The sequence below is a fragment of the Protomyctophum parallelum genome (genome assembly GCF_964188405.1).
Source record: "Protomyctophum parallelum genome assembly, chromosome: 4".
In the NCBI taxonomy this organism is placed as follows: Eukaryota; Metazoa; Chordata; class Actinopteri; order Myctophiformes; family Myctophidae; genus Protomyctophum; species Protomyctophum parallelum.
In genome coordinates, this window is record NC_139700.1 from 47,326,355 (window position 1) to 47,352,100 (window position 25,746).

The following is a 25,746-nucleotide window of genomic DNA, read 5'->3' on the forward strand; positions in this document are numbered from 1 at the left end:
AGCAACGATATACAAATAAAAAATACACTAACATAAATATAATACAATCACAATATGATATTCTGGTAAAAAAAGAAGACCATTAAAACATACAATTGACACAATAGTGTTTTCCGAATGTGTCTTTATTGACAACATGAATATGAGCATTATGGAAGCCCTTTAATGGAATGCTACCAGGACCAGTGGAGGAAGAATTTTTACTGGAGTAAAAGTACAAATACCGTTTACAAGTACAGTACTATTAAGTTACAATTTAGACATTTACACTCTTATCCACAATGACTTACAAGTATAACCTTCATAGACATACTCTGTTACAGCTTAGTTACACACCTGCAAAAGTACTAAAGTATTGTCATAATGTGAAAATCTTTAGAAAATAGCAGATCTGCAAGATCATAACATGATGCATTGCATCATTTCAGAAATGTATCTGAAATGTATCTGAAATGTATCTGATGTATCGAAAATACATCCGAAATAAATACTGAAATCTAAGATATAATCAGTGAGGAAAGTTGTATGCATGCACTGTACTATGTGTACTATGGAAACTCTTAATTTCACATTTTCAGCAATTCAGTTGTAAATATATATAAGGTATATATGTATATGTATATGTATAGGCTATAATTATAATTATTTTTATTTTTATTATTTGGGGACCCGCCAAAATCATTGTGGGAACCCCTGGCATAGTGACAAAGTTCATAAGCTTTAACTGCTGGTCGTAAAAAGCAACAAAGTAATTTCCATCATATCTAAACCAGCCTGAAGGAAGACAAAGGTCGATTTCTGCACCCGGTAATACACGCAACTTTGTCTTACTGTTGTGTTACTACGTGTCTATAGAGTTGACACACAGACAGACACGCAGACAGACACACAGACACACACACACACACACAGGCAGACACGCAAGACGGGGACACAGGCCGGTATGTATTTTATTGATATTTGTACCACATTGGACAATGTTTTAAAGTTATATTGTATTTTGTTCATTTCCCCAGTAAGGCGGTTGTTAATGTTTCATAATACTGTATGTGAGCCAATCCAATGTTTTCTACTTGTCGGGCCATTGAGAATATCCCGTGACATTTTGGTTTCACGGTTTAGCTTTAATCAGGTGTATATCTTAAAGTTATACGAAATGTTTGTTTTATTAGTTTAGCTACGGCATAAATTATGTGTTTATTCACTTTATTGCATTGCATTGCATTGGATTGCATGTTGTGCATGCGTGCGTGCGTGCGTGCACGAGTGTGTGTGTGTGTGTGTGTGTGTGTGTGTGTGTGTGTGTGCGCGTGTGTGCGTGTAAAGGTCTCTGCTCCACCATGAGTGAGTCTGTGGAGAGAGAGGAAGGGGGCGTGGCCTCTAAAAGCAGCCAGTCTGACTCTGACCAACATGAAAGGTAATTTACAGTGATCAGTACCTACGTACATCTACTAGATTACTGTAGTTTACACATCTATACTGGACAGTACTTAAGTACATCTACTAGATTAGCCTACTGTGTTTACACATCTAGTGGACAGTAACTGAGTACATTTACTAGATTACTGCACTTAAGATACAAATGTTTTTGTTGTTGCTGCATTTCTAAGCCTAATTTGATGACTGTCAGAGCCTCCAGTATTGCCCATTTACAGACCGCCGGCCATGTTTCCATCAGAGTTTGGAAGCACTCGTTTTCAGTAAAGCAATGTCCTGCTGCATCTTGCATTATGTGTTCAAAAACAGGTGGTACAGGGCAGTTGAGTGATATCTAACGGGCACTTCCAAACTCCAACACTTCAAAAAGAATCACCTGCAAGGACACAAAGTAGCTCATAACATGTCTACAGTGGATTTTTATGAAACAAACACTTTGACGATAGAAAGAGAATAATTCAAGCTTTCCGTACAGCTGCAATGTTGGTGAGTTTCACGTTGTTTAATACAATCAAATAGGACTTTTCTGTTTGGATGAATGGGCTGCCAATGGAAGTTGCACCTATAGGTAGCACCTTGCCAGTAACTTATATGGGATGGAACAAAAACAATACAATGTCCATGAATTCAAGGCTTCAAGGGTTGTGCATAATTATGAAAGAAAACAAGTAGCGATGCGTCGATATATCGGCCACATATCGGCCCCGATATTTGCCGTTATCGGTCAATATCGGAGAAATAAAGCTCACATTAACCGAAGGCAGTAGCCAATATTTATCAAATAATATATCAAATATTTCTGACCTCCCGTTAGTCCAACCGATTACTAACAATATCCTAAACCCTAACCTCAGTCAGCCAGCCACGTAGGTCGCTAACCCTAACCTCAGTCTTAACCGGCCACGTAGGTCACTAACCCTAACCTCAGTCTTAACCGGCCACATAGGTCACTAACCCTAACCTCAGTCTTAACCGACCACGTAGGTCACTAACCCTAACCTCAGTCTTAACTGGCCGCGTAGGTCAGACTAACAGGATGTCGGACTCATGGGCAGTCCTCACTCCTCACCCTAAAGGCTCATTCATATACATAGTCTGGATTTTCGGTGGTTAGGTGACCACCGAACTACAACATGACGTCACGAGCAGCGGTGAAGAGCAAACCACCGCCACCGCTCCAGTCCTTCCCTCTGTTTTTACTCACCACCGCTCAACGTTATTTCGCTGTGGTCACGGTGGTCAGCTCACCACCGAAAATCCAGACTATGAATAGGCCTTAACAGTCTGCTGATCAGAGGTCACAATGAAAACAACACATTGAATCAGAGATCTAAAGTAAATAGACTTATAAATGGTAACATTAACACTGATGAACTAATGATTGGATGATAACTTTAACCGTGATAAACTATAAATGTCTCCTGTACCCAGCTCTAAGTCCAAGGAAGAACCTGTTGTCTTCAAAGATGATGGACAACACTCCACTGGTCAGAGGTCAGAATGAAAACAACACATTATTTTATACTTTACTATTACAATTTACAGTGTAGTCTTTCATCAGACACTCTTAATCCAGAGCGATTTACAACAAGCAAGAACAACACAAGGTGATACATCAAATGCATAGAACTAGTCGTCTCTAGGGCCTAGATGACTATTTCTATGCATTTGATAATGATAATGATAATGCATTTATTTATATAGCACATTTTCAAGTCATAGTCACTAAGTGCTTTACATAGCAGGGTAAAAAACAACAACAACGTAGTCACAGCTACAACAAGATATCATTAAATAACAGCAAGCACAACACATCAAACAAGCATAAAAACATAGAATAAGGCAGGGTTTCCCAATAGGTGGCCCGTGGGCCATTTGCGACCCGCGGAGCGCCCCCTTGGGGGGGGGGGTCCCAGATATAAATGGCATTAAATGGGGGTCAGTAGCCTATGCATGTCAAACTGGGCATCCTTTTCAAATGGGGTCTTGCCCTGAAATTTTATTTTCAGGGCAAGACCTCGACCTCGTGCTTGCCGACTCGGCCCCCAGCCTGGTACCCTAGTCAAAATATGGCCCTTAAGGAAAATGAATTGGGGAACCCTGGAATAAGGTATGCAAAAGGAAATTAAGAGAAGGCCTTAATGTAAATTTGAAGTATCACCTTGTGGTTGTTCTGGCTTACTGTAAGTCGCTTATGACCGTATAGGGTCATGAGTAAACTATCAACAGTAATATATCTGTAAAATGAAACTATAAGTATACTGTAAACGCTATAGAATGCTAAGTGCAGGTCGGTAGGGTTGGATCACACTTTGAAGATATTTGGCTGTATTTTGCGTGTCTTAAGTACCAGGTCTTATTACTTAACTTAAGACCTGGAGGTGTGATCAATGCCATTTGGCTATTCTGAGTGGCCAAAGAGCATTGACCACGCCTCCAGATCTTAAGTTAAGTAATAAGACCTGGTACTTAAGACATGCAAAATAGAGCCCATTGGCTGTTGGAACCAAAGTCCAATAAGAGTTCAACTCTATTGAGCAGAGATGAGGAGGTACAGTATATTAAATGATAACCGTGGTCCTAATAATGAACTAAATATCCTCCATGTCTTTCTGTCAGGGTCCATGAGCAGAGTCCACAGCCTCCTGTTCCCAGCTGGACCTCTATGAAGAGTGACCAGTCCATCGGTCATCCTCTTCACTTCAAAGATGGACACCTGCACTCTACTCATCTGAGGTCAGAATAAAAACCCCACACATGATTTAGTTAAACTCTACTGAGCAAGATATCATGAGGTACAACATAATGTGACCACATTTGACTGAGGGACTGCCATTGGATTTCATGTCATATGAAAGCAGGGAATCATAGCTTCAAATTGACATATTGGTTGTTCAGTTTGACCCACCAGTTTTGGAGATATGGCATATAGAGTAATGTCTTGCAGAAAACAGCGAGTTGAGAACTTGAAAGGTTCACTTCTGTGGTCTCTAACATTACACCTAGCTACATGTTTAAGCATTTATTTCATATTTACATGTCAATGTCAGCTCTGACACTTATTTCAGACATGCTCTAGTATGTGAAGAGTCTGCCTGTGCTATTAACTCATTTGTTCCTCTGGTGAAAAGCTGGAATTTGCAATCCTAATAAACTAAAATATCCTCCATCATGTCTTTCTGTCAGGGTCCATGAGCAGAGTCCACCCAGCTGTAACTCTATGAAGAGTGACCAGTCCATAGGAAAACCTTTACACTTCAAAGATGGACACCACTCTACTGATATGAGGTCAGAATGAAAGACCTCCTATACTATAGGAGGAATATTTCTCCTCTTTAAAAAAGTGTGCAGAAAGTTTGTATGTGGCCACACCCAACAGTTCATTAGGTATATGCGGTTTTCATCTTAGCACCACCCATCTGAACTGAAGCCGCGTCTACAGCTGTTGTTGTATAGAGACACACTGGGACGACAACACTTCACGCCCCCAAATGAGTCCGTTACAACGGTGTACTGCAGGCCAGCCCATAGAAGCCCATTGCAATTAAACTGTATTTAGCCTACTTTTAAAATAATGAAGAATATATTGTTTTGAATAAAAATATGTTTCCAAATGTATGAAGTGTCTTTGTCAACATATCTTGTTGTTTTTCAATAGAGGATGTAATCCACATTTAATTTACCACTTGAACGAGTTACCCATAATGTTAACGGAGCAGAGGCGAGGCGGCAGACAGAGAACCTGTCGCTTTTAAGGGACGTCCCTGCCTTTACAAGGCTACGAGCACCGACTTAGAACAGTGGAATTCTCAATAATACATCCTGATCCCGACTGACTTTGTTCATTCATGTCTATATTTTGAACATGTCACAGGCTTACTAATATGTTCTACCTACCGCAGAGCTCCGACAGTGGGTTTTACCGCTGTCAACTTGTTGCATAATTATCTTGGCTGAATAGTTGGGAAAATAACCCAGCTAAATGGAGGAGTGACATTTTCAAGACCTCAACCTCCTGCTTGGCGACTCGGCCCCCAGCCTGGTACCCTAGTCAAAATATGGCCCTTAAGGACAATTTATTGGGGAACCCTGGAATAAGGTATGCAAAAGGAAAGTAAGAGAAGGCCTTAATGTAAATTTGAAGTATCACCTTGTGGAAACTATAAGTACTGTAAACACTATAGAATGCTAAGTGCAGGTCGGTAGGGTTGGATCACGCTGTTGGAACCAAAGTCCAATAAGAGTTCAACTCTATTGAGCAGAGATGAGAAGGTACAATATATTATAACTAAATATCCTTTCTGTCAGGGTCCATGAGCAGAGTCCACAGCCTCCTGTTCCCAGCTGGACCTCTATGAAGAGTGACCAGTCCATCGGTCATCCTCTTCACTTCAAAGATGGACACCTGCACTCTACTCATCTGAGGTCAGAATAAAAACCCCACACATGATTTAGTTAAACTCTACTGAGCAAGATATCATGAGGTGCAACTTAATGTGACCACATTTGACTGAGGGACTGCCATTGGATTTCATGTCATATGAAAGCAGGGAATCATAGCTTCAAATTGACATATTGGTTGTTCAGTTTGACCCACCAGTGTTGGAGATACGGTGTATAGAGTAATGTCTTGCAGAAAACAGCGAGTTGAGAACTTGAAAGGTTCACTTCTGTGGTCTCTAACATTACACCTAGCTACATGTTTAAGCATTTATTTCATATTTACATGTCAATGTCAGCTCTGACACTTATTTCAGACATGCTCTAGTATGTGAAGAGTCTGCCTGTGCTATTAACTAATTTGTTCCTCTGGTGAAAAGCTGGAATTTGCAATCCTAATAAACTAAAATATCCTCCATCATGTCTTTCTGTCAGGGTCCATGAGCAGAGTCCACCCAGCTGTAACTCTATGAAGAGTGACCAGTCCATAGGAAAACCTTTAAACTTCAAAGATGGACACCACTCTACTGATCTGAGGTCAGGATGAAAGACCTGCTATACTATAGGAGGAATATTTCTCCTCTTTAAAAAAGTGTGCAGAAAGTTTGTATGTGGCCACACCCAACAGTTCATTAGGTATACGCGGTTTCCATCTTAGCACCACCCATCTGAACTGAAGCCGCGTCTACAGCTGTTGTTGTATAGAGACACACTGGGACGACAACACTTCACGCCCCCAAATGAGTCCGTTACAACGGTGTACTGCAGGCCAGCCCATAGAAGCCCATTGCAATTCAACTGTATTTAGCCTACTTTTAAAATAATGAAGAATATATTGATTTGAATAAAAATATGTTTCCAAATGTATGAAGTGTCTTTGTCAACATATCTTGTTGTTTTTCAATAGAGGATGTAATCCACATTTAATTTACCACTTGAACAAGTTACCCATAATGTTAACGGAGCAGAGGCGAGGCGGCAGACAGAGAACCTGTCGCTTTTAAGGGACGTCCCTGCCTTTACAAGGCTACGAGCACCGACTTAGAACAGTGGAATTCTCAATAATACATCCTGATCCCGACTGACTTTGTTCATTCATGTCTATATTTTGAACATGTCACAGGCTTACTAATATGTTCTACCTACCGCAGAGCTCCGACAGTGGGTTTTACCGCTGTCAACTTGTTGCATAATTATCTTGGCTGAATAGTTGGGAAAATAACCCAGCTAAATGGAGGAGTGACATTTTCAAGACCTCGACCTCGTGCTTGCCGACTCGGCCCCCAGCCTGGTACCCTATTCAAAATATGGCCCTTAAGGAAAATGTATTGGGGAACCCTGGAATAAGGTATGCAAAAGGAAAGTAAGAGAAGGCCTTAATGTAAATTTGAAGTATCACCTTGTGGAAACTATAAGTACTGTAAACACTATAGAATGCTAAGTGCAGGTCGGTAGGGTTGGATCACACTGTTGGAACCAAAGTCCAATAAGAGTTCAACTCTATTGAGCAGAGATGAGAAGGTACAATATATTATAACTAAATATCCTTTCTGTCAGGGTCCATAAGCAGAGTCCACAGCCTCCTGTTTCCAGCTGGACCTCTATGAAGAGTGACCAGTCCATCGGTCATCCTCTTCACTTCAAAGATGGACACCTGCACTCTACTCATCTGAGGTCAGAATAAAAACCCCACACATGATTTAGTTAAACTCTACTGAGCAAGATATCATGAGGTGCAACTTAATGTGACCACATTTGACTGAGGGACTGCCATTGGATTTCATGTCATATGAAAGCAGGGAATCATAGCTTCAAATTGACATATTGGTTGTTCAGTTTGACCCACCAGTGTTGGAGATATGGCGTATAGAGTAATGTCTTGCAGAAAACAGCGAGTTGAGAACTTGAAAGGTTCACTTCTGTGGTCTCTAACATTACACCTACTGTACGGTAGCTACATGTTTAAGCATTTATTTAATATTTACATGTCAGCTCTGACACTTATTTCAGACATGCTCTGGTATGTGAAGAGTCTGCCTGTGCTATTAACTAATTTGTTCCTCTGGTGAAAAGCTGTAATTTGCGATCCTAATAAACTAAAATATCCTCCATCGTGTCTTTCTGTCAGGGTCCATGAGCAGAGTCCACCCAGCTGTAACTCTATGAAGAGTGACCAGTCCATAGGAAAACCTTTAAACTTCAAAGATGGACACCACTCTACTGATCTGAGGTCAGGATGAAAGACCTGCTATACTATAGGAGGAATATTTCTCCTCTTTAAAAAAGTGTGCAGAAAGTTTGTATGTGGCCACACCCAACAGTTCATTAGGTATACGCGGTTTCCATCTTAGCACCACCCATCTGAACTGAAGTTGCGTCTACAGCTGTTGTTGTATAGAGACACACTGGGACGACAACACTTCACGCCCCCAAATGAGTCCGTTACAACGGTGTACTGCAGGCCAGCCCATAGAAGCCCATTGCAATTCAACTGTATTTAGCCTACTTTTAAAATAATGAAGAATATATTGATTTGAATAAAAATATGTTTCCAAATGTATGAAGTGTCTTTGTCAACATATCTTGTTGATTTTCAATAGAGGATCTATTTCACATTTAATTTACCACTTGAACGAGTTTGAAGAGTGGAATTCTCAATAATACATCCTGATCCCGACTGACTTTGTTCATTCATGTCTATATTTTGAACATGTCACAGGCTTACTAATATGTTCTACCTACCGCAGAGCTCCGACAGTGGGTTTTACCGCTGTCAACTTGTTGCATAATTATCTTGGCTGAATAGTTGGGAAAATAACCCAGCTAAATGGAGGAGTGACATTTTCAACAAGTGAATTCTCCAGATGAGTATTAATAATTAGTCTTGCAAGATGCTGTTTGGATAATTTCCCACAAATACTAAATACATAACGAAACTGAATGAATCGTATTGAAAACCTCAAGGGATGCGACCGTGACATATATACCATGCGACGGCTTTCGCACTCCCTTCCGCACTTCACACAGGGAAAGACTGATGCTGGTCTGTTATATATAAGTGGTTCTAGTCCTAATAAAATAAATATGTTTCCTCTCCTGTACCATGCAGCTCTGACTCCATGAAGAGTGACTGGTCCATGGATCCTCCTCTTAGCTTAAAGGATGAACACCACTCTACTGAGCACAGGTTATAGTGTCAAACATTTACAGAATGAAGAATCAAGAAGGTTTTATTTGTATTTAAGTACAAGCAGCAGAATGGTGATAGGACTTGTTCCACCGAACTGTGCTAGAATAATAATACAAAAGTAGGACAAAATAAAAAAATCACACACGTGTGAACTGAGTGGTGCAATTCCCCCCCCCCCCCCCCCCTCTCTCTCTCTCTCTCTCTCTCTCTCTCTCTCTCTCTCTCTCTCATTAGAGTCACTACCCCTCTCACTGTTTCTGGCGCCCCCTACTGCTATTATTAAGTCACATACTCATGCTCACACAGACAGACACACACACACACACACACACACAAACAAACAAACACACAGACACACACACAAACAAACAAACAGGTACGAGGACATTGCAAGCTGGTTGTAGGAGTGGTTGCACCACTCAAAAACTACTGGATGTAATAAAGAGAAACAGGGAGACTCAGGTCGTAAAGTCTCTTCAGTAGGGATTGAAACCTGCAAGCACCCGGTATCAATAAGCTTTGGGCTTATCGAGTACCCGTTATCAATGAGCTTTGGGTTTATCGAGTACCCAGTATCAATAAGCTTTGGGCTTATCGAGTACCCGTTATCAATGAGCTTTGGGTTTATCGAGTACCCGTTATCAATAAGCTTTGGGTTTATCGAGTACCCGTTATCAATGAGCTTTGGGTTTATCGAGTACCCAGTATCAATAAGCTTTGGACTTATCAAGCACCCGGTATCAATAAGCTTTGGGCTTATCGAGTACCCGTTATCAATGAGCTTTGGGTTTATCGAGTACCCAGTATCAATAAGCTTTGGACTTATCAAGTACCCGTTATCTATAAGCTTTGGGCTTATCGAGTAAGCTTTGGGCTTATCGAGTACCCGTTATCAATAATCTTTGGGCTTATCGAGTACCCGTTATCTATAAGCTTTGGGTTTATCGAGTACCCGTTATCAATAAGCTTTGGGCTTATCGAGTACCCGTTATCAATGAGCTTTGGGTTTATCGAGTACCCAGTATCAATAAGCTTTGGACTTATCAAGTACCCGTTATCTATAAGCTTTGGGCTTATCGAGTAAGCTTTGGGCTTATCGAGTACCCGTTATCAATAATCTTTGGGCTTATCGAGTACCCGTTATCAATGAGCTTTGGGCTTATCGAGTACCCGTTATCAATGAGCTTTGGGTTTATCGAGTACCCAGTATCAATAAGCTTTGGACTTATCAAGTACCCGTTATCTATAAGCTTTGGGCTTATCGAGTAAGCTTTGGGCTTATCGAGTACCCGTTATCAATAATCTTTGGGCTTATCGAGTACCCGTTATCTATAAGCTTTGGGTTTATCGAGTACCCGTTATCAATAAGCTTTGGGCTTATCGAGTACCCGTTATCAATGAGCTTTGGGTTTATCGAGTACCCAGTATCAATAAGCTTTGGACTTATCAAGTACCCGTTATCTATAAGCTTTGGGCTTATCGAGTAAGCTTTGGGCTTATCGAGTACCCGTTATCAATAATCTTTGGGCTTATCGAGTACCCGTTATCTATAAGCTTTGGGTTTATCGAGTACCCGTTATCAATAAGCTTTGGGCTTATCGAGTACCCGTTGTCTATAAGCTTTGGGCTTATCGAGTACCCGTTGTCTATAAGCTTTGGGCTTATCGAGTACCCGTTGTCAATAAGCTTTGGGCTTATCGAGCACCCGTTGTCAATAAGCTTTGGGCTTATCAAGTACCCGTTATCAATAAGCTTTGGGCTTATCGAGTACCCGTTGTCTATAAGCTTTGGGCTTATCGAGTACCCGTTGTCTATAAGCTTTGGGCTTATCGAGTACCCGTTATCAATAAGCTTTGGGCTTATCGAGTACCCAGTATCAATAAGCTTTGGGTTTATCGAGTACTCTGTATCAATAAGCTTTGGGCTTATCGAGTACCCGTTATCTATAAGCTCTGGGCTTATCGAGTACCCGGTATCAATAAGCTTTGGGCTTATCAAGCCTGTTATGGAGCATAGCGGCCCATGACGTCATGTGTAAACAATCAAGACAAGAGGCGATCAATAAATAAATGTAATCATCCACGCTGGCACAAACATGTCGGTCTAAAAGTGTATTGATACCTGCCAAAATTACACTTTTAAAGTGACTGTATACATTTTTTGTTAACAGATTCTTCAATATTATTTTCCAAAAGTAAAAAGGTCAATTGCCTTCCGTCTGTTAGAAAAGTGCTGTATCTGAAGGCCCTAATACAGTGGTTCTGTTCAGAATATGTTGTCGTCTCCCATTTTTCCACAAAATAATAGAAAATGCTCGATAGTGGGCTTGATAAGCCTGGTCAATAAGCTGCTCGTTATCACTAAAAAAACGCAACGAGCTCCATCCCTACTCTTCAGTAAACATGCTTTCTTAGAAAAGGTCAATCTGGCTGACATGGTGTGTCCGGTGCGAGGGACAGAGTATCTAAGTCCGCTGCCAGTCCGCCAGTTCATGTTGCAGTCCATCTCCATCTCCAGTCCGAGTCCCTTACAGTCTATCTGTTCAACCATACTACTTATAGGGGGAATTGCCCCCTATGATTGTGTGTTGGCCTCTGAGATGCCTTTAACTGTCCATGTATGGTAAAGTGTGTGTGTTTGTGTGCTTGCATGTCTCATCCATGGTGTTCTGTCAGTGATTCAGACCTAAATATGTGTAATATTGCATAGATAGTACAGGTACAAAGGCTTATCTATTTACAGAAATGTCAAAAATGCAGATGTATGCAATGTATGATCCTATCAGTGTCTCATCAAAGTTGAGTTTCTATCAAATAATAGCTTATGTGTGTGTGTGTGTGTGTGTGTGTGTGTGTGTGTGTGCGCGCGTGTGCGTGTGTGTGCGTCTGCGTGCGTGCCTGCGCGTGTGCGATTCCTCTACAGAGACCACCAGCAAAAGGATGTGGTGAGGCAGTTTACAACATATTTTCTTAATGTTTGTGTAGGAGAAAGTTTGTGCACAAACACTAAAAGCTGCAAATAGAAAATGATGTTTTGATCCCCTGTGTTTATGGTTGTAATGAATAACAATGTACAAATGTATTATTGTTCATTTGGAGGGTTCTCTGGAGCAAGAGAAGAAGCTTCGCATGGACCTGCAGGAGGACCTGAAACGCTCCCAGGAATCCATCTTGGATCTGAAGAGAGACAAGCAGCAATCTGACCACAAGATCACAGAGCAGGAGGAGGAGATCAAGAAGTAATGTGGACCACAGCATGAAATGACATGTAGAATAACCTACCTGTAGAATGTCTCTAACATACTGCATTATATTAGCCTGACACTTTCATTTAGTTAAAAGTTCAAATATTCAGACTGAGAGCCCGTCCCACGGCAGCCGTTTCCGGGACTGACGTTGCCAAAGCAACAGTCCTCGGCGATTGGTTCACACCAACCAATCAAAATAGTAGCAACGCAATTGACGTCGTTGTCAATTCACGTGCTGGTGGACGGAAAATGAAGCTTTTCCGTCCACCGCTAGCTTCATTTTCCATCCACCAGCTGTCTAAAAACCAGGAAGTGACTCCTGCTCTTAGCTGCATCTTGCATCTTCTCAACTGTCTGGGAGTATACGAATAGACAGAGTCACCAGACCTGAGTCACCATAAAATATATTCTTTTGAATGGCCGTGGCTAGCGATTCAGGGCTGGAGCCAGGCTAGTGTTCTGCTGTAGAATAACATTATGATGTATTGTGGTCCACAGGAATATGGAGGAAATAACCTTTCTTCTGAATAAGATTCAAGATGCACAATCTTCTGTTCATCTACAGAAGACAATCAAAGAGAAGCAGGTATTCTTTTCTCCTTAGCATCATTCATTAAAAGTGGCCTAGGGGGTGCCAATTAAGGACCATTGCAACAAAAAAAGGAGGGGAGACACAATGTAAAAGGTTAAATTGTAATTATTAAAAGGCCCAGGTGCTCACCAATTATCCTGACGACCATCCTCACAAGTCCTATAGGAACCAAACGGAACCATCAATAGAAATGCAAAGCAAACAAGATAACCTCGTAATCCAAAGTGCACCAAAAGCACAGTGAAGTAGGCCTACATATTGAGGTATGCACAGTATAGGGAACCGTCACAAAAGTAAGAGTTAACCTAATGTCATCGATTGATTTGAATTCCAGGCTCGTATTAAAGAAGTGCAGGAAGAGATGGAGGCTGAGCATGCTGCTCGTAGCAACGTGGAGAAGCAGAGAGATGACCTACATCTGGACCTGCAGAGAGCTGAGAGAGACAACAGAAAGCTGGAGGAGGACCTGAAACGCTCCCAGGAATCCATCATGGATCTGCAGAGAGACAAGCAGCAATCTGACCACAAGATCACAGAGCAGCAGGTATTTTAATTTGACATAAGTTAGGCTGACCATAGGTCCCCTTTTCCCCGGACATGTCCTCTTATGGGGGGCTGTCCGGGACGGTTTTATAAATTCTAGAGGTGTTCAAAAGATGTTTTGAACTGTCATGTTAATACTGAAGGGTGCATGTGTTTGGTCCGACTAGTCATTGATCCGAAAAACGACAACCCACCTCAAACCCTAACCTAACCATAACCGCAAGCACGGGAGCATGCAGGCGCGAGTCCGAGGTGCGGACGCATGTCGAACCAATGCTCCGTCGGACCGTAGTATGCCTCCCAATACTGAATGATGACATGTATTGTATTGTTCATTTGGAGGGTTCTCTGGAGCAAGAGAAGAAGCTCCGCATGGACCTGCAGGAGGATCTGAAACGCTCCCAGGAATCCATCTTGGATCTGCAGAGAGACAAGCAGCAATCTGACCACAAGATCACAGAGCAGCAGGTATTTACATTTTACATAAAAAAATAACACTCTGAGAGTGTAACAAAGGACTGGGGAGCAGCATGGGCGTAGCTTGGGGGGGGTGCAGGGGGTGTCCCTGGTGGCCGGGGGTGAAATTGTTTTTTTAGAAAGAAAAAAAAAGTTCAAGATTATTTTTATTTTAATAATAATTATAATAATTGTGAGAATCAAATCTGAATTATATTATGTTTTGTTTTACAATACATTCATTTTAGAGTAGTCATCATGTCACATTATTTTATTTTCGTAATGACTTGCGACGGAAGTGAGTCAGTCAGTCAGAGAGGGAGGAGGTGGAGGCAGCCGCCCCGCCTGCCTCCCGCACCCCCAGCAGAGCAGTCACAGCATCCGGCAGAATAACCAACCACCGTGTCCGGGCAGTTTGGACACAACAAACCCGCCCCCCCTTCTATCACAAGAAGCATGCGTGGATGGAATATTCGGGTTTTTTTTTTTTTTTTTTTTTTCGGCTTACGCCTTTTATTGATTTTTTAAGGGACAGATAGTAGGCTGACAGGAAACGGGAGAGAGATGGGGGGATGACATGCGGTAAAGGCCGTGTCGGGTTCGGGAGTCGAACCCGCGGCACACCGCGACTGGATCACCAGTCCGGTGCCCAGACCGTTACGCTACGGCCTGGGCCTGGAATATTCGGTTTTAAAGGATGCAGTCTTTTGTTTCGGCTGCGCGCTGGTTGTTGTTGCGTGTTGCACAGTATTTTGTATATGTTTGGTACAGTAACGTGGTCTATAGTGGAGCAGCAATATACTTGCTGTGGTCTTTTTATTCTAGTATTCCATTCTTTATCTTTGTCACTTTGTCAATGATTAAGAGTAAGATGTGCAGCAGTAGTTGGACTGTGTGCTGACGTCAGTTACACACACACACAGCACTACGGGGTTTCATTAGTACAGCAGGTAGTTCATTAGTACAGCAGGTAGTACAGCAGCACACTGTGTGTGTTGCTGTAGGCCTACTACCTAAATTTCTACCTCAATTTCAAGTTCAAGCTACGCCCATGGGGAGCAGGCTTTTTAAAGGCCCAGGTGCTCACCAATTATCCTGACGACCATCCTCACAAGTCCTATAGGAACCAAACGGAACCATCAATAGAAATGCAAAGCAAACAACATAACCTCGTAATCCAAAGTGCACCAAAAGCACAGTGAAGTAGGCCTACATATTGAAATATGCACAGTAGCCTATAGGGAACCGTCACAAAAGTAAGAGTTAACTTAGGTCACATTCTCACCAGAGAGCTTTGCTGCGATTAAAACGAATCCTGCTGCGCATTTTCAGAAAGTGCGCTTCAATTGGCAGGTGTGAAGGCTCATTCGAATCCTAATGCACAGCATTTTACTCCGTCCAAAAATGGGGGTTTCGCTTCGCTTCCAATCACACTTGACTACGATTCGGTGCAGGTGTGAATGCAATCCGCAGTAAATAAAGGAAATGAAGCAAACAATGTGGCGGGTGAGGAGCTGAACACAGTTGGAGACGGAGAAGGCATATTTCACGCAGCGCAAAGATATCGTTATTGTGGATAGACGTGGTCGAATGAGGAGACTGAAGCCCTGATCGAAATGAGGATGTGTACATTAATCAATTGCTTAAGAAAACACATACAAACACTGCAGTGTAGCCTATTATAGCCTACAGAATATTCTGTCTGTCTGTCTGTCTGTCTGTCTGTCTGTCTGTCTGTCTGTATGCATGCCGTAAACATGGAGTGCTGTCACTGTGTGGGGACTGGGGAGTTATATCAGTGCACTCATGCAGCGCTGTGCCTCCATGCCCAAAGGAATAGTGTGTGGCGGCTGCGTGCGTAGAGAGAGAGAGAAAGAGAGAGAGGGGGGGGGGGGGGTCCCAGACGGCACGACACATGCACGTTATGAGTGTAATTTTATCACCATAGATTTCACTGTGTAGGCTAGTTTATGAATGGAACACATTGATAAAGGTCCCCCCTGCTGCGTTTCCAATTGCTGCGAATGACAGTGTGAAGGCAAACCGCAGCCAATTATATGCAAGAATCCCAATTTCCCCGCCCATACGCATTCAAGTCTACCAAAGTATTAGGTGAGAATGTGACCTTAATGTCATCGATTGATTTGAATTCCAGGCTCGTATTAAAGAAGTGCAGGAAGAGATGGAGGCTGAGCATGCTGCTCGTAGCAACGTGGAGAAGCAGAGAGATGACTTCCATCTGGACCTGGAGAGAGCTGAGAGAGACAACAGAAAGCTGGAGGAGGACCTGAAACGCTCCCAGGAATCCATCATGGATCTGCAGAGAGACAAGCAGCAATCTGACCACAAGATCACAGAGCAGCAGGTATTTTAATTTTACATAAAAAAATAACAGTAAAGGTCTGGAACTCTGAGAGTTGGGGAGGAACTGGGGAGCAGGCTTTTTAAAGGCCCAGGTGCTCACCAATTATCCTGACGACCATCCTCACAAGTCCTATAGGAACCAAACGGAACCATCAATAGACACTAAGGTCACATTCACACCAGAGAGGTGGCAGGTGTGAAGGCTCATTCGAATTCTAATGCGTATCAAAGAACAGCATTTTACTCCGAGCAAAAACGGGGGTTTGGCTTCGCTTCCAATCGCACTTGATTACGATTCGGTGCAGGTGTGAATGCAATCCGCAGTAAATAAAGGAAATGCCCTGTGAATGAGGAGACTGAAGCCCTGATCGAAATGAGGATGTGTACATTAATCAATTGCTTAAGAAAACACATACAAACACTGCAGTGTAGCCTATTATAGCCTACAGAATATCCTGTCTGTCTGTCTGTCTGTCTGTGCATGCCGTAAACATGGAGTGCTGTCACTGTGTGGGGACTGGGGAGTTATATCAGTGCGCTCAGCGCTGTGCCTCCATGCCCAAAAGAACAGTGTGTGGCGGCTGCGTGCGTAGAGAGAGAGAGAAAGAGAGAGAGAGAGAGAGAGAGGGGGGGGGGGGGGGGGGGGGGGGGGGGTTGGGGGTCCCAGACGGCACGACACATGCACGTTATGAGTGTAATTTTATCACCATAGATTTCACTGTGTAGGCTAGTTTATGAATGGAAGACATTGATAAAGGTCCCCCCTGCTGCGTTTCCAATTGCTGCGAATGACAGTGTGAAGGCAAACCGCAGCAAATTAAATGCAAGAATCCCAAATTCTCTGCCCATACGCATTGAGTCAACCGAAGTATTAGGTGAGAATGTGACCTAAAACATATTGTCATTACGTCACCATCGAAAACCAATTACACTCTGGCATTGGGTCCTTTAATCCACATCTTTATTACGTCATCATTGAGAGATAGTTATACCAGTTATAACCTGCCGTCATAATGCTGGGACGGTGCATACGCATCAAAAGTGGCGCAAAGTAACCACAGTATACCGCTAATCAACTTACAAATTACATATACATATACACAGAGGCATTTAGTATTAATATCAAGATTAAGTCCAAGATTAAGTCCAAGATTAAGTAAATTTAAAGCAATTGACAATTTAAAATAAATAATTAAATAATTATACTGTATACGTGATAACATATTTTATTTCAGTTTATATACCTTTTTTTTCATCGGATATCAATGATTTAATTTTCATTAAGAAACTAAAAAGGGATGCAGAATAATTCTAAATCGATAAAACTGTATTTATTTTATTGATAGAAACTTGTACCATACTTCATAATACTACTTTTTTACATGCATAAAGTAGGTAGGTAGCAAATAGCTAAACCTAATAATTCAACATTTCAAACGTTCCTTCACAGAGAAGCTGAGATTTGACAGTTTGTAGCAGTCGACAGTACTTGCGCGCTCTGCTTGCGCACTAGTAGGCCATTTATGGCCTACTAGTGTGCAACAAGCTAGTAGACACCTGCACTCTGTCGAGTGCCTACCATTACCATTACACCCTGCATTTTCAAACGTTCAATAAATACAACCAAATGTGATTATTGTTTGATTAGTTGTAAAAATGAAAGTGAATGTGATGTCTTGAACTGTTATGTTTACTGAATGATGAAATGTATATTGTTGTTCATTTGGAGGGTTCTCTGGAGCAAGAGAAGAAGCTCCGCATGGACCTGGAGGAGGACCTGAAACGCTCCCAGGAATCCATCTTGGATCTGCAGAGAGACAAGCAGCAATCTGACCACAAGATCACAGAGCAGCAGGTATTTACATTTTACATAAAATAAATAACGGTAAAGGTCTGTAACTCTGAGAGTGTAACAAAGGACTGGGGAGCAGGCTTTTTAAAGGCCCAGGTGCTCACCAATTATCCTGACGACCATCCTCACAAGTCTTATAGGAAGCAAACAGAACCATCAATAGAACAACATAACCACGTAAAGTGCACCAAAAGCATAGTGAAGTAGGCCTACATATTGAATGATGAAATGTATATTGTTGTTCATTTGGAGGGTTCTCTGGAGCAAGAGAAGAAGCTCCGCATGGACTTGCAGGAGGATCTGAAACGCTCCCAGGAATCAATCATTTATCTGCAGAGAGACAAGCTGGTATTTAAATATTACATAAAGAAATTACAGTAAATTATGATTTTTTTCACTGGTTCCAAATGTTGTGTGTGACCACCAGGGTAACAAATTGACCCTTACAGATTAATTTGGTTCCATTTGTACACTGAGAGTTGAATTAACACTGAGCATTTTACAGTGTAGATTGGGGACGCAGATATTTAATGAATGACATCAACTGGGGTCCATGTGGTCTAATTTATATCCAACTGGGGGTCCTTGAAATGCACAACATTGAGAATCACTGAGTAAGAGTAATAAGTATGCGAGTAAATGAATATTATCACAAGTTTAATCTATAATATCATTGATTTGAATTAAAGGGTCGTATTATAGAAGTGGAGGAAGCAGAAATGAGGAGAAGCTATGCAGTGAATGTGACTCTGGATCCTCAAACAGCACATCATGAACTCATCCTGTCTGACGATGGAAAACAAGTGAGTCATGGCACCCAAAGCAGATGGAATTCTTATTGGAATAATTATTTTTCAATAAACTCAGAGAGATTCTATATCCGTGCCGGTGTCTTAGGAAAACAAAGCTTCTCCTCAGGAAGATTTTACTTTGAGGTTCAGGTTAAAAGGAAGATTAGCTGGACTATAGGAGTGGCCGAGGAGACCATCGACAGGAAGGTATCAGGCAGCATATTACCATATACCCCCAGCAATGGTTACTGGAATATATGGCTGAGGAATGGAAATGAGTACTGGGCTCGTGCTGACCCTCCTGTCCCCCTCCCTGTAAGAGAGAAGGTCCAGACAGTGGGAGTGTTTGTGGACTATGAGGAGGGTCTGGTCTCCTTTCATGATGTGGAGGCCAGAGTTCTCCTCTACTCTTTCACTGGCCGCACCTTCACTGAGAAACTATATCCATTCTTCAATCCCTCTTCAAATGAAAAAGGTAGAAACTCTGCTCCTCTAATCCTCATGTGATCACAATGGTTTGTTTGAGCGGTGCTCGACGCTCCAACGCGTGTCTTTGTTGTGTGTCAATTCCTTATGACTGTTGGGAAAAAAGGTACCGACATTTTTTACTGCAATGTAGAACTATACTCTGCTACTAAATACATGTCAATATGGAGTAACAGTATTGGCATCAAAAATATACTTCAAGTACCAAAAGTAAAAGTACTCATGCAGAATGTCCCATTCCACACGTTTTCAAATGTATACTTTTTTTGTCCCGTGACGCATTGTGAGCTTGTACCTTGTAGATCTGCTGTTTTCAAATGGCCAAAATGTGTCCAGGGCTGAAGTGGTGAATGTACAGTATGTTTTGTAATAATAATCAAAATCCACAAAGTATCTAAGGTTATCAAATACATATATAATTCCTCTGAGATGTAGTGGAGTAGAAGTAAAAGTACAGACAATTTTACCTACTCAAGTAAAGTGCAAATACCTCAAAATTTTACTTAAGTAAATGTACTCAGATAGTTTACACCACTGCATCTATACATCATCAGCATGATAATCGGCACCGCTCACTTCACAGTGTCACACAAGTGTGATTATTGTTTTATTTTGGTCTAATGCTGATCTTTTATGTGATTATTTTTCTTTGAGGGTGTGTCTAAACACAAACATTGATGACGAAGGTGAGGACGCAAATTATGATTGGCAGGAATGAGATGATGTATGATGATTAGAGCGCCCCTCACTTCACACGGGTGTGATTTTATTTTGTCTAATGCTGATATTTTATGTGATTTGTTTTTGATGGGCGCCAGCCCCTCCTATACACAGGTTTAATGTTGTGTGTGTGTGTGTGTGTGTGTGTGTGTGTGTGTGTGTGTGTGTGTGTGTGTGTGTGTGTGTGTGTGTGTGTGTGTGTGTGTGTGTGTGTGTGTGTGTGTGTGTGTGTGTGTGTGCACATGCATGACAGATGTAGGCTACACTTGTGTTAATATATTGTATGATGTCCTCTATGGTCTTGTATGTATTCTAATGTGGGACAGTTGTCCTCTAATGTAGGACGGTTGTCCTCTAATGTAGGACGGTTGTCCAGTAATGTAGGACGGTTGTCCAGTAATGTAGGACGGTTGTCCGGATTCGATGGAGAAACGGGGCCGATCACGTCATTTTCAAACGATCGGAATCGGATCGGGTGTGAAAAAACATGATCGGGACATCCCTAGTATCAATACTATATCCATATCATGATATTAAAATGTTATATAAAAATATCGGCCGATACGCAGAATCAAATGATCGGAATCAGTACTGTACTGATGAATTGAGTAGAATGGACCACCATGGAAACAATGTGTTATTCTTTCAGCGTGACCTCTGACCTGTACTGCCTTCATCTATTAATGTTGTTAATAAAGGATTAAATTTAATCAATTTGACGTCTCTTTATTTTATACACGATAGGTCACTGTTTCCCCAAAACATTTGTATGGGTTGCGAGTAAATAACTTTACACTTTTTTTGAAGAATTGCAACTTTTTTTGTTAGTTTTTTTCTTTTTTAACATTTTGAAGTAGTGAAAAACTAAGCAGAGAAAACAACCGGTATTGTGTAATACTCAAATACCACCTGTAGATGTCAGTAAAGTCAAGGACAAGTAACATGGTAACCTGGTGGATGACTCAAGTCATTGTTAGAATGGTTTACTTTCTCTATCGCGTCAATTAATAGAATCATCAAGACATCCTGATTAATATCTGTCTAAACCAGACTCTTTTATAGAACCCTACTAGCTCTGGTCCATATAATGCCGTTTTGACTTCCTGTGCGAAAATCCAAATAATGATTCTGCATTTCTAACTGGCTGTTGGCAGGGCGTTCCACATTTTAGTGGCATAGGAAGGAGCTACATGAATTTAATCCTTTAATTGGGTGTACCATTAAGCTATAAGAGTTAAATTAACACTGAGGATTTTACACTGGGGGTGCCATATAGATAAAATAACAGCATCAAATGGTAGACTTACTATAATATAATTTATATACTATATACTATAATATAGACTAATAGAATATAGGCCAAGTCAAGCATATTATGCATGTATATTATGCATGCATGTGTTTGTTGTGGTTTTGTGACATTACTGTAATTAGCCGCAAGATACTGTAATTTACAGGCATCATGGATACGGCTAACAATGACATTCTTATCATTTGCACCATATAAGAACTACAATGATGACTTGTATAAGAACTACAATGACGACTTGTAGTTATTATTATGAACTACAATGATGACTTGTATAAGAACTACAATGATGACTCGCCATTCTGTATGACGTCTTCCTATTGGCTGATACAACTAACAGATACTAAAATGATTACAAACCTATAGGAAGGAGGCTACACAAATAAACCACACGTTTACATGAGAAACAAAAACCCAAGATACCTCTGATCACCACAACGCATAGCCTTCTTAACGAGCTGTGTTTGAAATATCACGCACGCACGCACGCATGCACACAAATACGCATGCACACAAATACACACACACACACACACACACACACACACACACACACCAGCGAGACCATTCTGAATCAATACTAGACTAAAAATATATATTGTAATAATTTCGTTTCATACAAGAAACAAGCCAGGACGGACAAAGGAAAAAGACAATACAACTGTAACCGAACATGGGAAAATATTCACATTAAGAAACAGTAAATTGAAACGGAACCGGAAAAGACAGAAAGGAGCCATGAATGGAAAAGCAAATAAACAACAACAAACTGTAACCAAGTGACGTACAAAAGCAAATAATCTCACCTGTGTGAAGTCAGGTGCGCTCTTATCAGCATGCATCGCCATACATCATCTAATTCGATTCGGCCAGCTCAGTGGCCTCTAGTGGTTAGAGTGTGTAACTACAGCTCAGTGGCCTTGTGCTTAGTGTGTCCGCCCTGAGATTGGGAGGTCGGGGTTCATTCAATCCAGCTAGGCCACAACAACACCAAAGACACAAAAATGGCCAGGGGGGTTTGTACATCAACAGAAACAGGAGCTGGTTCCTGCCCTATGGGGCCTCGTGGGTCCTGCCCTATGGGGCCCCGGCCCCATGACTCTTGCCCTATGGGGCCTCATGGCCCCTGCCCTGAAGACCGCGGCCATCTTACCATATAAGTTAATGGAAAGGTGCTAACAAGGTGCAACATCCCATTGGTCCCAACGTCCATTCATGATTGTATTACTCAACGTCAAACTCGACAACATTGCAGCTGTCGAAAAGCTTGAATTATCCTCTTTCTATCCTCAAACTGTTTGTTTCATAAAAATCCACTGTAGACATGCTATGAGCTATATACTTTCTGTCCTTGCAGGTGATTCGTTTTCTAAGTGTTGCAGTTTGGAAGTGCTCGTTAGATCACTCAACCGTCCTGCGTACCACCTGTTTTGAATTTGGATGCAGGTGGCAGCAGGACGTTGCTTTACTGAAAACTGTATATACTATCCAGTAAATGCAGAAAAAAGCCACACAGAGGCACACAGGCACACAGAGCTGGGCATAGGAGGGGTTCAAAACAATACTACGTGAATAGCGCAACACGGTAGAACACACAAGTGCTTGGCTACTTTTACTGCCAATACCGGTTGGACCGGTAAAATGACCGTAACATCTCGGTCTGTCCGTGTCACCTTGTTTCTGACCGGTTACAAAGTGGAAAAGGCTTTTTTCAGCATGGATACGCCTGAGTGTATTCAGGTGACCCAAGGGATTGCAAGTCGGCTGATGTTTCTTTATACTCCAGACTGAGTCAAAATCTTGACCAACTGCTGATGACTGTAAGGTTGGGTCCGTTTCTCAGCATTCTGCAGTAGACGTCGTTGGGAGTCCTCGTCATGTGTTTTTGGAGGAAGACGTCGGATACGAAGGCATACGAACACTCGGAACAGTCGAGGACATGTGGCTGGGAATGTCGGGGCCCCGTCCCTTGCTTGCTCCCTTGCTTTCAAACATGGACGTGATGTGGACTGACTTCTGTTGGGAAATGGAATATGTGTCCATCTGCTCACCGGCGGCTACCTAATCTCAGAAGTGCAACTCTCTTGGCACTGTATCGAGTCTGTCTTGGAAGTAAATTGAAGTCCGCCACGCGACACGAGACTCCCAGACGTCTAAATCTCTTTAGGGTGAACTCGTACAAGATCTGATATAGCTGTGAGCTCTCTGATGTCAAGCACAACACATGCTGTTGCATGGCAACAACCTAACGGCTAACAATTTGGACAGTCAGGCGCGTGTCCTGGATGTGACACGTTCTCATTAGTGGGTTCAATCTCCATTTATTGAAGCCCAGTTATCTTCAGTGATGGAAGGTGACTAAGTACTGCTTAAGTACTGTACGTAAGTAAAATTTTTAGGTATTTGTGCTTCATAATGCTGGGGGCATTGAGCAGCGAGAGTGCCCTCATTTCAGATGACTAAAATGTGTCTAAAACTAAATGGAATTTAGTTTCCGGGCTACTGAGATCTTGGTAGGTCAGTATAGACGACCGTTGAAACCATGCGATGATCTGATTTATATGTGATTTTGTCCCTTTCAGTGTATTGATAGCCGGGAGGCTGGGGGGATGTCCCTCCTTGTCAACACATCCGTATGGCTCCCACTGATGAATAAAGAAAGAAAAGGTCTGCCCACTGGATGATGCTCCAACTTCCAAAACTTATAAAAGGTTTATTAATTGTTCTTTTACACCATGGAAGTGACGTTTCGAGCCTCTCGGCTCTTCATCAGAGTGCTTTGTTCTTCTCCCACTGATACCCATATCCATCCATCCATCTTCAACTGCTTATCCGTAGTCGGGTCGCGGGGGCACCAGCTCCAGCAGAGAGCTCCAGACCTCCCTGTACAGAGCAACATTATTAACTTCCAATAAGGCCAGTGAGTCGATGTGTTTCCTCCATCTGATCCTTGGTCTTCCCCGGGGTCTCTTTCCAGTGGGACGTGCATCGAGGACACCCCTAGGGAGACGCCCGAGAAGCATCCTAACCAGACACCACCTGGTCAACAGTGGTGTGTGTGTGTGTGTGTGTGTGTGTGTGTGTGTGTGATAGTCGATCGCTAGAACATCCAGAGCGATGTGCTGCGCTGCATTCAATGAATAAAACGGAGAACAAGGGCCTTTCTCTGCCCCACCCCTTTCCAATTGTTTATATTGTGTTTAGTTTCCATGATGGCCGCATCACCAGGAGGGGCGGAGGTGAGCGGATGGGGTTAACATATGCCCTTACTGGGCTGCGTTCACACATTCAAGACACCTGTCTTGTGTTTATCTTGTGTCTGTGTTTAATGGCCGCTCCAATGCATTTCCAATGGAAGCCCATATGCTTTGACCAAACATTTCTTTTGATGGGGGGAGGGGGGCAGAACACTTCCATCAAAGCTGTGTTCAGACACAGGTCAGGTGTCGGACACAAGGCAAGTGTCTTGAATGCAGCCCTTATTCAACTCGCGGTTGCGGTAACTCGCACGTTATTATTATTTGTCCAGGGTCTGCAGAGAGGTGGTTCCGCCTTGTGAGGACCACTGCACTAGACTATTAGACCATACATGATCACAGATTTGGTTGTCGAGTAACCATTTTTTAGATTGTACTTAAAGGATATGACGGACAATCTCTAAAAAGAAGTGTACATAACGGACAATCTCTAAAAAGAAGTGTACATAAAGGGTTAAAATTATGTTTTTATGTGGCCACACCCACCAGTTAATTAATTATGCCTGGTTTTCAGGTGGCGTAGTGATCCACCTGAACTGAAGCCGCATTGAAGCCACACTGAAGATGTATTATTTCAATATTCTAACCACATTTACTCTTCATGTGATGACTTTGCTTTGACTTTAGGTTACCCGTTCAAATCATATCAAATAAATAACAGTAATGGGTCGCACACACCATAAAACTGCATTTCAATTATTTATTCTTGCATTTTGAACAGGAGACAAACGTTTCGGCTATCCAGCCTTCATCAGTGTGGAGAGTGACTGAATGTAAGTGACTGAATGTAAGGAGTGGTGACATAGTGCTAGACATACAGTAGCACTATGTCACCACTCCTTTAAAATGTCACTATAAGGCTGGATAGCCAAAACGTTCGTCTCCTGTTAAAAATGCAAGAATAAATTATAGAAATGCAGTCTTGGTGTGTGCGACCCAATATTCTAACCACACCTGGGGGTCTATTAGAGTAATGTTAACTGGTCTCAGGAATGAATGGGTTAAACAAACTGCATGGCTTTTACATGGCCTGCTGATGTATGTATAGGCAATACTGTATCT

The 25,746-nt window shown here is 42.0% G+C and overlaps 2 protein-coding genes across 2 annotated transcripts in view; both read left to right on the plus strand.

Annotated features, from left to right (window-relative positions):
- The window catches only part of LOC310857050 (protein phosphatase 1 regulatory subunit 12A), a 336,915-nt gene that overhangs the window by 111,177 nt on the left and 199,992 nt on the right, over positions 1 to 25,746 (plus strand). The window lies entirely within an intron of this gene.
- On the plus strand, positions 1,341 to 19,516 carry LOC310857230 (uncharacterized protein; the record flags this gene model as incomplete). The annotated part of the gene is made up of 14 exons (XM_083762842.1): positions 1,341 to 1,417; positions 2,869 to 2,931; positions 4,057 to 4,173; positions 5,746 to 5,862; positions 8,006 to 8,107; positions 8,987 to 9,064; positions 11,990 to 12,011; positions 12,166 to 12,305; positions 12,813 to 12,900; positions 13,241 to 13,450; positions 13,792 to 13,917; positions 16,061 to 16,270; positions 17,999 to 18,124; positions 18,811 to 19,516. The coding sequence occupies 14 exons, from the start codon at positions 1,341 to 1,343 to the stop codon at positions 19,417 to 19,419; spliced, it is 2,085 nt and encodes a 694-aa protein (XP_083618968.1). The 3' UTR covers positions 19,420 to 19,516.